Here is a 12576-nt window from a genome sequence, read left to right on the forward strand (position 1 = left end):
CTGTTTGCAATAGGAGGATATTGGAGGCCTATGTTGTGTTAAGAGCATGGGAAATTGCTTTGTTCCTTGCAGAAGTGGGAAATCTCACATCTCTTTCTCCTTATATGTCTGATCTCTGATGTGGCAGTGAGTGCAACTCAAGAAAGCCTCTATGTCCAGTTTAAGCTCAGGTTTTCCATCACTGACCTGATTCCCTCCCTCCCCCCGACCCCCCCACCCCATCATTTCCTGTATTTTGTCTGTTCTTTATGGTCTATGCACTTGTATATCACCTCCTAACAGTTGTATTGAGAGTTCTATTTGATTTTACTAGAGTGGCAAGACTTCTCATGGAAGACCTTGAAAAGAAAGAGCACTCAGTTGATCTTCTTCTGGGAGAAAAAAAAAATACTAATTTATTTTTAGTGTTATACAACTAGACAATCTGAAGTCCGACATTATCATGAGAACTTACTGCTACTTTGTTTTGGTTTTGTTGTTTGTTTTTTTTATTTATTTTTTTTATTTCTACCAGACAGGCCTAAGGATTTACTTGTAAGTAGGAGCTTATGTATATAAAATCACTAGTGATGAAATAGTCCCTGCAGTCATTGTTAATTTTTTTCAATGTTTGGCTACACTCACTCCTTATTTTGACCTGTTTCTAATCTGAACTTAAACCAATTTCAAGTTTGTTGTGTTGTCACATTGACAGGCAGAGAAACTTTTTTTTCTTTTTGTGTAGGTAAATACAAACCCATAAGTGAAGCTAAATTAATTGGCTCCATGGAACCTTGTAGAGGATGTTTTCTTGTCTGCTAATCATCTCAATAGCTTTTCTGAGAATTTTCTTGAGTTTGTCAATAGAGTTCTTAATTTGTGACCCTGGTGTTCTTTTAGTGATTAGGAGATTGCCAAGCATGGCATTAATTGTAAAATCCCTAGTCTTGCTCCATGTCTTCCTGCTGATGTATCTAAGAAATGCACAGGACTCTTAGGCTACAGTAGTGTTGTGTGCTATTGCTTCCTCCCATACAATTTCCTAAATCCTTTTAAAATTTCTCTGGGAAACAGAGAGTTGCTGTGCTGTAAGTATGTCTTATGTTCTTTGGCTCTAGCTTTTTAATTGTACAAATACCTTTAATAATTTGTACTGTTTTCTTTCTCACAGTTCACCATGGTGTGGACCCATATCCCTGTCCTCTCCTTTTTTCTGATTTCCCCATCCTGTGTCACTTGTAGATTCAGTTCCTTATGTTCAGGTTAAATCATAAAAGCCCCAGAACCATTCCTCTTCTTTATACCTTGCGTCTTTGTCTGTTACTGTTCATGCAGATGACTTCATTAACTTACCCACAGTGAGTTTTGGTCACTTCTGTCAGTAGCCTTAGCCTCATTAGTACCCACCAGTACAGATACATTGCTTGCTTTATGTGCATCCCATTGTGTGTGTTTGGTATATTGCAACTCATCTGCCACCATGCAGCTCAGTCAGCAAACTCAGAAAAAGCCTTTTCTGAAGTGTCTTGCAGTCTTTTCAGGTTGTGATTAACTAAAAATTTTACAGCTTTTAGTACATTTATGTTTCTTTTGTCCTCTTCTTGATCATTTAAATAAAAATGCCAAGTCAAAGTTGTTGAAAGATGTAAGGTTTCATGTATCACTTGGCCAAGATGAAAACTGGATCTTTGTCTTGTTGCTTTTTTTCAGTTTTCTTGGACAACACATGGCCAGTATTTGCTTTTTATTTGTGTGTCCCAGTGAATTCCTCGATGTTCTTGTGAAGGACTGTATCCCTAAGGACCACTTGAAAGTCTAAAATACCTGTTCTCCTTTATTTTTGCCATTATTTATGATGTCTTTAAGGAGTGGATGTGACATAATTTTCTTGCAGAAGTCTTTTGATATTTAGAATACATTTGGAATTCACATGATACTTTTAAGTACTATTCCAGCCACAGCAGTAATTAGCTTGGAATGGACACATTAGATCAGTTTTGACATAATGTGTATCTTTCTCTACAGCCCCAGAGACCAAAGCAGAGTTGTTTCTTTGGCATACCTGAGAGAGTTTAGTCTAGATTTAAATGTCCATGACTCTGTGTTTCATGACGTTCTGCTTAAAACGTTGTTGGGAAATCAGAGTCCATCTCTCCAAATCTTCATGATCTTACTGGTATTTTCCAACCTAAACGATTCTATGATTCTAAACCTTGCTTGTGTTTTGTAGTTGTACATAGCAGGCTCATCTGTCCTGGTTCCGTGTTTCTTCTCTGCTTTAAGTCAAAATATGACTTAACTCTTTGGTTTTCTTCCCATAACTCTATGACTATAAACAGGTAACTATTTTCTCACATGAAACTCTTGTTTTCTTTGCTAATATTTATTTGCTGATGAGAAAGCCAAAATAAAGATAACAATCTAAATAAATTTACAAAGGCACCATTCCCCAATACAGTTGCATTATTAGGATGATGATGGTTATGATGGAGTTGGGGCTAAGTGAGGAATAGGACTAGGAGTTAATGGGATGTCAAAGTAAGAAGAGAGGGGGAAAGTTTTTTGATTAGAACAATTAGATTTTTTTGAGGGTGAGGAAGTGAAGACTGAAGTTTCTGCCTCCTGTGCTAAGGATTGCTGAACTAGATTGCTGTCTGCTGCAGGTGCAGGGAGGGAGGGGAGAATGCACTTCTGTTGTTTAAACACTATTTTTCGTGGGTCTTCTCTCTGCCTGACAGCTGCCAAGTCCCGTTAGGGTTCACTCAGAGCCTGCCCTTTTCTTGGTGACAGGCAGACAGCAAAATATAAATTCAGAGTTGGGGAATCTTTCTTCCCTGGAAGGTTTTCCTGCTCTCTAGATGAGGAAGGACCTTTTTGTTCCCTGTTTGGGCTTCTCTTGAGCATTCTGTTAACTTTTACATTATTTGAGGAGATCCTTGTGCCTCTACCTGAGTGAAGACATCTGAGCACTTTGATGCTTCCTACAGCCATGTGCAGCTTTGTAAAAATTAAATCTTGTTCAACAAGCTTGCCTTTTTCTGAAGAGATCATGGGATTCTTTGATAATGTAAATCGTGTTGGTACTGTTGGATTTCTTCAAAACCATTTTATCTGTTATCAATGACATCTCAATTAAAACTTTTATAGTATAAGTAAGCATATTGATTACCTTAAATTAAAAAGTCCCTCACTGTCCGTCTGGAGACGTATCGGTGACTGGGTCATTTCTAGTGGGACCAGAAAGATCAGTTCTTGGCCCAGCGCAGTGTAGCTTTTCTTTTTTCAATTTCATGCATAATATGTGAAAATTAATGGTAAAATTTATGGAACAGTAAATAAATGCAGGGAGGACAGTTATCACTACAAAGTGTTATCTGAATCACCCAATAAAGTGGTCATAACACAGCAAAATTAGTTTTTCTGCAAGTAAGTGCAATACATCTCTAACTCAGGAATCTGGTGGTACCAGAGTCTGTCTTGGACAGCAGTGATACAGACATGCTTGAAGCAGATGAAGTTGGCAGAGCACAAGCAACAGTTCATTCTTAGTTCTGTCTGTCTCATACTTTCTTACATAATATTTGTTAAGACCAGGAGGAGCTGGTACATGTCCTGTATAGTGTAGGCCAGACAACTTCAACCTATTACTTTTGTGTTGAATTCAGCACAGGCATAGGGATTATGGTACTCCTGTTTCCATTTCCTACTAGCAGTGTACCTCAAGGCTTCTGTTTCACCGGAACAACCACCAGTCACCTCTTTCCTTAGTGTAATATTACTTCTGCTTCATAGATAGTGACTGTCCTTCTCAAATCATCTAGTAGATAACTGAATTACTGTACACTCGGAGCATTTGTTTCCTGTATCTACTTGTTCTGAAGATTGATGCTGCTATTTCGCAGCATTGTTTAATGATAAGATAAATGTTGCTTTCAACTGTAAATACAGAAGCAGAAATGTAATGGGCACATATCAAACCTAGCATTAACTCCCTGTGACAATGCAAATAACTTTTCAAGTTTTACTAGTTTGACTTTATACCACCGGACCTTACAAGTGGCTTAAAGTTAGCATGCCTTCTACACCAGGTACTCTAGCCATTTTTACAGAAACCTGCAGCTGATCATTATCAGTGTTTTGAGCAGAATCTGCTACTCTCAGGTGTGAAATAGTAGCCTCAAACATGAAGGAAGGCCACTTCTTCCAGAACTGTTCTTCTCCAGCCATGCTGTTGACCAAGCAGAAGATTTCTGTCTCGCAGCCTTTCCTCTCCCATAACCTTAGATACTTAATCTGTCACAATACTACTGTTAATCTATTTTGAATCAAGGATTTCAAGAGGCGGATTATCCCCGACTTGTTTGTCATTACCAAACAGACAAACATATTAGCCATTCCTGTTGGCTAGGGCCAAGTCTGAAGTAAGGAAAAGGACAAGGATGAACTATAGACCGTAATGTCTTGTTTTCAGAGGTGTCAAGGTTAGTTAGCTGGTGTTCTCGAAGGGTGAGTGTCATTACTAGGTTACATCTGGTTGTATAAAGGAAGTTTGCTTGAGTAGCTCAGCTTTATGGAGAGTCCCTATTGATGTATGGCTACTCTGTTCTAATTTACTTTTGGTCAGTGTCCTCCACAATATTTGATTTGGAGATATCCTTAAATATGATTAGAGGATATTAGACAGACTGCCCCTTCTATTGGTTCCTCCTGAAGAATTGTAAGCCTTGTTTACATATGTACTCATAATTTCAATATATTTTTGTACATTTTACTTGCAACATGTGTAGTACATATAACATGTATTCACAGTTGCATAGAATAAAATAACGATTAACTGTAATTTAGTCTCTGTAATGTCTAGGCTGAAAGTGATCTCTTAGTCCTTAAGCACACAAAGGATTCACTGAATATCTGGCAAAACAATGACTTGGTAGACAACTGTTTAGGCCCCGGTAACCAGAAAGTAAGCTTGGGTTCTGAATACCTCCAACCAGGGAAGGATGTTGCACAGCATCTTTTGGCAGCCTGTTCCAGTGTTTTGATACCATCATGGTTTTAAAGCCAACCAACCAAACAAGCAAAATGGCTCCTTATACCAAGTTGGTTGCCCACATCGCAGTGAGCTCGTGTTGCCCTCTCACGCTGCTGCTGTGCACCTCCAAGGGGAGGCCGGCTCCGTCCTTCCCTCGCCGCCCCACGGGGCGGTTGCACTCCCCAGAAAGACCTCCCTTTCCTCTTCTCAAGGCTGAACAAACCCAGCTCCTGCAGCTTCTCCAAGCAGGCGTGTGCTCCAGCCCTGCCATGTCCTGGCTGTCCTCTCCGGCCCTTCTGCTGAGCGTCACCTCTGGGTGGCCGGTGCCCACAAGTCCAGGTGCACGTTCACCAGTGCAGCGTGGCCAGGAACAGCCTCCTTCGTGGACTCGACAGCAGTGCTTGTGCTAGCAGCCCCTTCTGCAGCTGGCTCACCTTGCAGCCCACCCTCCCTTTGCTGTCCATGAGGGCCCCCGGGTCCTCTCCTGCCAAACTGCCTCCACCACCTGACACCCGCTGGTCCTGCCACACAGCGCCGCTCTGCCCAGCAGCAGCGCTTGGTATTTGCCTTTGCTGAGCTGCCGCAGCCTGCCAGGCCCCTGCACAGCCATGCTCCCCTGCCTCGGGCACTGGCAGAGGCGCCCAGGTGGCCCGCAGACGGGCTTGCTGGCAGAAACGGGGCGAGGACAGCGCCCAGTACCTCAGCCTCCTCCCTGGCTTTTGACGCGAGCGGCAGAACCAGACCCTGGCCTGGCTTTTCCTCTGCGTGCCTTCTGCTGCTGGGCTGCTTGCAGGCGGCTTTCCCATTGCCCGGCACATGCATCCCTAGGTTCAATCCCAGCTGAGCTCAGACCTCCCTAATTTCTCGCCTGTGTGCTCGGGCACCGCTACGCTGCTCCCGCTAGCTGACCACTCTGCTCACGCCTCCCTGTGCTCCCTCCTTGCCTTGAGGCCAGTCAGGAATTCACTGCTTGACCCTGCCGGCTTCCTGCCAGGCCCACCCAGCTTTCCGTGCATTGATCCGGTTGTTCCCCTTTGCTTTGGAGAGGTTGTCCTTGGAGTTCAGCCAACCTCCCTGAGCCCCTTTGTCCCCCGGGGATCCCCGCTGTCCTGTAGGATCCTTCCAGGCAGATCCCTGAACAAGCCCAAACCTCCCCTCTGGAAGCCCAGGCCTTGCTTGCTTCTCTCGGGACTGCAAACTCTGCCTCCTCATGGGTGCTGCAGCCAGGGCTGCCCTGAACCTTCACATCCCCAACCAGTTCTTCCTTCTTTGTGAGTAACAGGACAGCAGAGCACCTCCCCTTGCTGGCTTGTCCATCACCCATGTCAAGAACCTGTCATCAGTCCAATGCGGGAATCTCCTGCAGTGGCTGTGGCCAGTGCTCCTGCCCCCACAGTGGATGACTAAAATTGCATGATTTATTAATAAACTCTTCTTGCTAATTTATACAATTTTGAAACATTTGAATTTTCACAAGGGGGAAGAAAACCAAACCAGCCTCTAGAAACACACCATCCTCTTTATGTTAACGATAATCTATTCCAGTTATCCTTATAGTTCTAAGATAAGTTTGTACATACATGCTTCAAGGCATCAGATGATGAGATGCTACTTCTAGGAGTTTTTTGTAGTTTCTAGAAATAGATAAAGGCCAGGAAGTAGAATTCATGTCCTGAAATACCTGTTACACAATTATAGTTAGTACTTTTGTAGAAGAAGAGAGGGCAGTTGTGTGGAGCTGTGAACCCTTCAGTTAGGGCAAGCCATACAAGAAGGAATTATTAGACAGGCTGCACAGATCCTTATCACACAAACACCACATTAACTGGGGTTCAGTTATTTGTGGCAAAACCTGAAAAAAATAATTATGTGCTACTGGCTGGAGTGTCAGAGAACCTTGGAGTGTAAGAGTACCTTTATCTTTCTGAGCTTAGGTGTACCAGAAAGAAAAAGAAAATTATTCCTCATGATATCATACTGCTGGGTCCCCCTTTCAGTTTTTCTTGAGGGGAAATTGGGAAAGTGTATGAAACTGAAACATTGTCTTGGCTTCAGAAGGTTATTGCAGTAGTAAGGTGAGAAAGCAAAAGATTGTAAGAGCAGCCAAACTGGCCTGAGTGGAACTTTGATGTAGCCTGGTATGCCATCTTCACAGTGACCGTAACACATACCTAGAGAAGAGTACAGACACAGGCAAGTAATATTCTTCTTCCCAGTACTCTCCCAACCTGCAGCTGTTTGCAGTTCAAGGAATTTTGTTCAGTGCAGTAGTATCTTTGTTAGCTGATTTTAGAGTTTATGCCTTCTTAACATCTTATGACGCTTAACATCCAGTTTCATTATAGGAATGGAATAGGAAATACCCTTTCACTTTCATGTGGTGAAAGATGTAAAAGCATGGAATATAAATATTTATTGAAGATTATTGCTGCTTCTACGAACTACAGAAATTTCATTAGATCCTGGGTCCAGTACACAGTGGACCAGTTGGAAAGGTTGTATTCCAGCTGTAGTGTGTGCTTCATCTTGAGGGCTGTGTAGGCCAGCTCCCTGCTTCATGGTGTGCCGAGGAGTTCATGAACTGACCATGGTGGAACATGGAGTTAAAAGACTGAAACTATGTTCTGGGTGCAGAATTTTAATTGACTGCATGATTAATTTCCTCTGTGGAAGGAACTGAAGATTCTTTTCTCCTGTGTGGGACAGGACAAAAGCTTTTGGGGTATTTTGTTGAGTCTGAAGATTTGTATTCACTGTGGGGAAGAAGCATTACCTAGCTGCCTCGATTCTGCAAGCTGTCTGGCAACTCCTTGATGTTTCCAGGGCAATGCTTGCTCTTCGTGCTTTGCTCCTGAAAACTTTCATGTTCTTTTATTATTCTGCTGATACTAAGACTTTGTGAAAGAATGCAAGCAGTTAAAAACATAGTGGTTCAGTTAAAGCTGAACAGTTTTGGCTCCACGGTTTTCGCTTCTCCAAAGCATCAGTCCTGCTGTAAATAGAGCAAGTCTTCTAGCGTCTTGAAACAAACAAATAAGGTTGAAAGAGACATTTATTTGGTAGTCTCGATCAGTCTAAATACAGAAGAGAGAAAGTGTTCTGCTTCAGGTTTGAAAAGAAAAATATAAGAAAGGGATGATAAAAAAACTCTAAAATATGTGAGCAGTATGGAGGAGGTGCATGTGGAATGCCTGCCCACTGCTGCTCCAGCTATGCCAGAAGGTGGCATCAAATGAAGCTCACAGAGGGCAGGTTCGGAATGAGCAGAAGGAGGTACTTCTTCACACACCGCCTGCTGAGATTCTGCAACACTGTTGTAGGTACTAAAAGGCAACAACTTTCAAGTGCTGTCAGAGACACAATACTAGGATAGATGACTGTTGGGATGACCTCATACAATAGCTCTTCTGTCCTTGCACAGCATAATGAAGAGGTGTGTACGCCTGGTGTCTCTCATGTAGGTGTTTGTGTCTTATGCCAAATTAAAATGGTAGACTTCTGATTCTAAAGCAAAATGGGAATACCAGCTGGCTTTTAATTCCTATAGAAAAGAAGTATTCTAACAGTTAAATATTTTAGTTATATAGGTGAAACCTAGAGTGAACATCATAGAAATAGACCAGGCAGTCACGTAGATTTATTTTAATTACTTAGAACTGCAAGTAATTTATTGTGTGATTTGCCTGCATGAGTTACTGCCATTTAAGAACTGACTTTTTTGTGTAAGGGTATACTTGCCCGTTTCTAAGCTCAGATTGTTAGGTCTTCCTCCTAACCTGCTTTGTAGCACCTCACGGCTAACGTCTCTGGAAGAGGGAAAATAAAGAGGGGGTTTGTTAATAGAACTAAGGTAGTTTAGCTAATGTATGAAAATACCAATAAAAGTTGGCAAGACTGTAAGTTGGCGCCTTGTAGCTGGTCACGTCAAAACTTTGTGATGTGAAGGTGAGTTCCACCTCAGCCAGAAAGATGTGTGGACAAAGGCTGGCTTCCTAAATGGCAGTTTTTACTTCAGATGGGTAACACTTGTTTCTCAAAAGTCAAGATGAACCCACACCCCACCCCCACCCCCTTTATTTTTAGTCTAGAGACGTGCAGCACGTTTGTAGGGCAAATTTGATGCACTTGGATTGCCAAGGGCAGTGGCTCCCAGGCTGCTTGTAGTTAAGCCTGACTTGGAAGCAAGCAGCCCTGGTGTGGGTCCAGCTGGGAACTTCCAGGGTTTGTTAGCATTAGTCCTGTGCTCTGGCTTTCCAGTCACAGGCTTGTGCCCTGCCACTGAGACCTGCCCCACCAGTTGGAAGCTGCTGTCTTGGGGATAGCCCCTCAGCCCATGTCTGCCCGAGGGCTGGGGAGGGGATAGCCCCTCAGGGCATGTCTGCCCGAGGGCTGAGCAGGCGGCAGTGTTACTGCTCTGGAACACGGGAGGTGCTTGTTTCCAGTGCTTGGATATTCCTTGCTTCCTTCTCAGATCCGGGAGCTGGTTCCTGAGTCGCAGGCCTACATGGATCTGTTGGCCTTTGAACGCAAACTAGACCAGACCATAATGCGGAAGCGTGTGGATATTCAGGAAGCACTGAAGAGGCCAATGAAGGTATGTCATGAAAAAATTGTGGTTTGAGTTAGGGGGGAAAGAAATGATCCTTGTATGAAATGGTAGAGTGATCTTTGCAGCAAATGTCATGTTAAGAGAGCTATTTTGAAACAAGTCAGACAAAGATCCTAAGAATAAGCAGCTGGGGAGCAGCATGCATGGAAAAGTGGTGGAAAAGATTCTGTGGATTCTACCAGTTCTAGCTTCTGAAAGCCTTTAATAAGGGGAATAACAGCTTTTGGATAAGTAAACACTGGTTTTGGAATTTTGCATTGGAATGATTACAAAGAGGAAATGAAGAGACTAGGGGGCTATGCTGAAGAGATTAATTCAGTCAAAAGCCAAACTTGTGGAATAACACAACGTATAATGGGAGGAATTACTTACAGAAAAATCGTTAAAAGATCCTGCAGAAATGTACACATTTACATAGTCTGTAAAAAGATGATTCATATAAGAAAAGAATGGATGACATTTTCTGCAAATTGTATTAGATCAAGTCTAGCACTTTGCTGTTCATAATATCCTACTGAAATGATCTTTTTCTAAATTTTCTGAGTCTATTCAACTGAAGCATGAAAAAGTTTAGGTGGGAGGGAACTGTGGAAGTCATCTAGTTCAACCTCCTGCTCAAAACAGGGTTGTCAAGGCCTTGCCTTGTTGAATTTTGAAAGTCTCTAAGAATGGAGGTTTCAAAGCCACTTTAGGCAGTCTGTTCCAGTGTTTGGCCACTCTTGTTGTGAAGAATTATTTTTCGTGTCTTAAATTTCAGTTCTTGTGACTGTATTGAATGCTCATACTCATTCACGTAGTAAATCCTGTAGTATGAAGAGTTTGTAGCTATATGTCTACTGTGAAGTAAAGCTATCATTCTTGTCTGTACCACAGTAATGGGAATCAGCCCAACTAAGATTGAGGTTCCATTCTGTTTGTCACTGTACAGGTATCTGCATAAGATGTGGGAGGCTGTTACCTCTAATGTTTTTCCAGGCGATACATAGGAAAAGGAGGTGGTGGTGGTGGGGGGGGCGCGGAAATGGAAGAAATGAAATTCCTCTAACATACATATTTTATAGATAGAAACTGAAGTGTGGATGGTTTAAATTACAAGTTTGTAGTCAAAAAGTGTTGTATATACTAGATTGGACTCTCAGAAGGAATAATTTGGCTTAACTTCTTAATATGGGTAGAATACCATTGTTTTAAACCAGCTAGGAACTTGGCCATGTTTGAAAGTAATTGAAGACTTAGACTTGCATTCATAAATCTGCAGGAAGCTGTTTATTCTGTGGCAAATTCTTTACCTGAGGAATTGGCCAGTACATGAGGTCGCAGCTCTGAGCTGTACAGTGGGGATATTCAAGGCCTGTAAAGGGGAAGGGTATAGGAGGCACAACACTAAAGAAACTGCAGACAGAAAATTCTGTTTCCATCTAGGGCTCAGCAAATACATTTTAACTGTCAGTTACTCAGCTAGCTAACATCTAAAGAATGATCAGACAGATGTTTTTCAAATTCATGTCTAGACCTAGCATGTAGCAGCTGTGAAATTCAAGACCTGTCAAAACACAGCTAAGCCTAGACAAATTTGTGTTGTTCTGATGTTAAGTATTTTAATTTTATTATAGCTGGAGCATTGGTAACAGCAATAAAAGTTATCTCTGCATTTCCATCTTTTATCAAAGCTCTTGTAATTTGTAAATATTTGCCTTAAAACAGTGGTTCCCAAACTGGGTTTGTAATCCTCAGAAAGCTTTAAATTTGTGTGAGGTCTGTGCTGATGTGTAGGTAATATGCAGGACTGCTCAGCATTATCAGTTGTAATTGCAGTTATCATATTGCTCACAGTGATTGAGCTGTAGCTAGAAAGAGTCTTTGGGAACCACAGACATATGGTCTGGTGTTGCTCAGGCTGGTTTTTTATGTCTGAAGACTAATTATTCTTGAGAAATTTTAGGGGGAAATGTTTCAAGCACTTTAGGTTGTGGGCAGTGCATAAAATATGCTGGGCCTGTTGATCCTGCTTGGATCTTCTGTGAACAGTTGCACTGTTGAAACAGACGACAGCTGTGGGATTGCTTGGAAAGCAAGGAGACCTTGGGGCTGCGAGGCTGGTTGAATGCGGGGAAATGGCCTTCACCACCTGCTGGCTCACTTTGCCACTGTCAGCAGCCCTGCTCAGCTGCCAGCTTTTCCAGTTTAGGTCCTGCCTTGTCTTTTTCCTGCCTGTTGGGCACTAGTGTGTTCTCTACTCCTCTTCTGTCAGTTCTATGTTCTTGGGCTACAACCATTGCAAGATTTTTAGAATTCCATGTCCACAGAGTGGCATTTGCTGCATGACTCATTGCAAGAGTCCTCGCACAGACATTATGGAAGACCCACCTGCTCATGTGCTCAGAATTCCAGAAAGGACTTTTTAGGAGGGATTCAGGCAGACAAGGGCGGTTTGAGTGCAGTGTGGCTAAAGGTACAGATATAGCAAGCTCTGTGGCCTGAAGGAAACAGAAGCCATATGGCTCAACTGCAGACGAGTAGAGTCATTAAAGAAGAATGCATTACTGAAAATCCGGACAGCTAGGGCCATGGTGGACTTCGGGAGTGGGATTTGTTCAGCTGAGTATAGCATCTATGTCATATTTATTTATAAGTAAGCTCATCACTCTAGGTTCCCTTTAGAGTTGAGGGATTTATTTAGTGTAGGCAATGGAGTTCAGGGTTCTTCTCATACAGAAGTGGACATTTAGAAGAATATAGATAAATCATGCCATAAAAGGTGCCTATTTCTCTCCACTGTCTAAGCCTGAGATAACTATAGTCAGTTGTGGACATAAACATGGTTTTAAGACTGAGATTATTTTCATCCCAAGGTTTGAATCAGGGGTCACCTGGCTGAAAGAAGGTCATCTAGTGACCCATCTGACAAGCAAGGCTTTGACTCCAAGCCCTGGCACCACAGACAATAGTTTGGTTT

At 42.5% G+C, this 12576-nt stretch overlaps 1 protein-coding gene across 8 annotated transcripts in view; it reads left to right on the forward strand.

The window, feature by feature from the left end:
- SMARCD3 (SWI/SNF related, matrix associated, actin dependent regulator of chromatin, subfamily d, member 3) overlaps nucleotides 1-12576 on the forward strand; it is a 111257-nt gene that overhangs the window by 62576 nt on the left and 36105 nt on the right. For 7 of the 8 annotated variants that reach the window (XM_055803981.1, XM_055803982.1, XM_055803983.1 and 4 more), the window contains one exon: nucleotides 9483-9605. The exons of the other annotated variant lie outside the window; for it this stretch is intronic. In XM_055803981.1, the coding sequence (XP_055659956.1) occupies nucleotides 9483-9605 (123 nt within the window). The remainder of the gene's footprint in view (nucleotides 1-9482; nucleotides 9606-12576) is intronic. 8 annotated transcript variants of the gene reach the window in all.

This window comes from Falco peregrinus, chromosome 5, assembly GCF_023634155.1.
Source record: "Falco peregrinus isolate bFalPer1 chromosome 5, bFalPer1.pri, whole genome shotgun sequence".
NCBI classification, from domain to species: domain Eukaryota; kingdom Metazoa; phylum Chordata; class Aves; order Falconiformes; family Falconidae; genus Falco; species Falco peregrinus.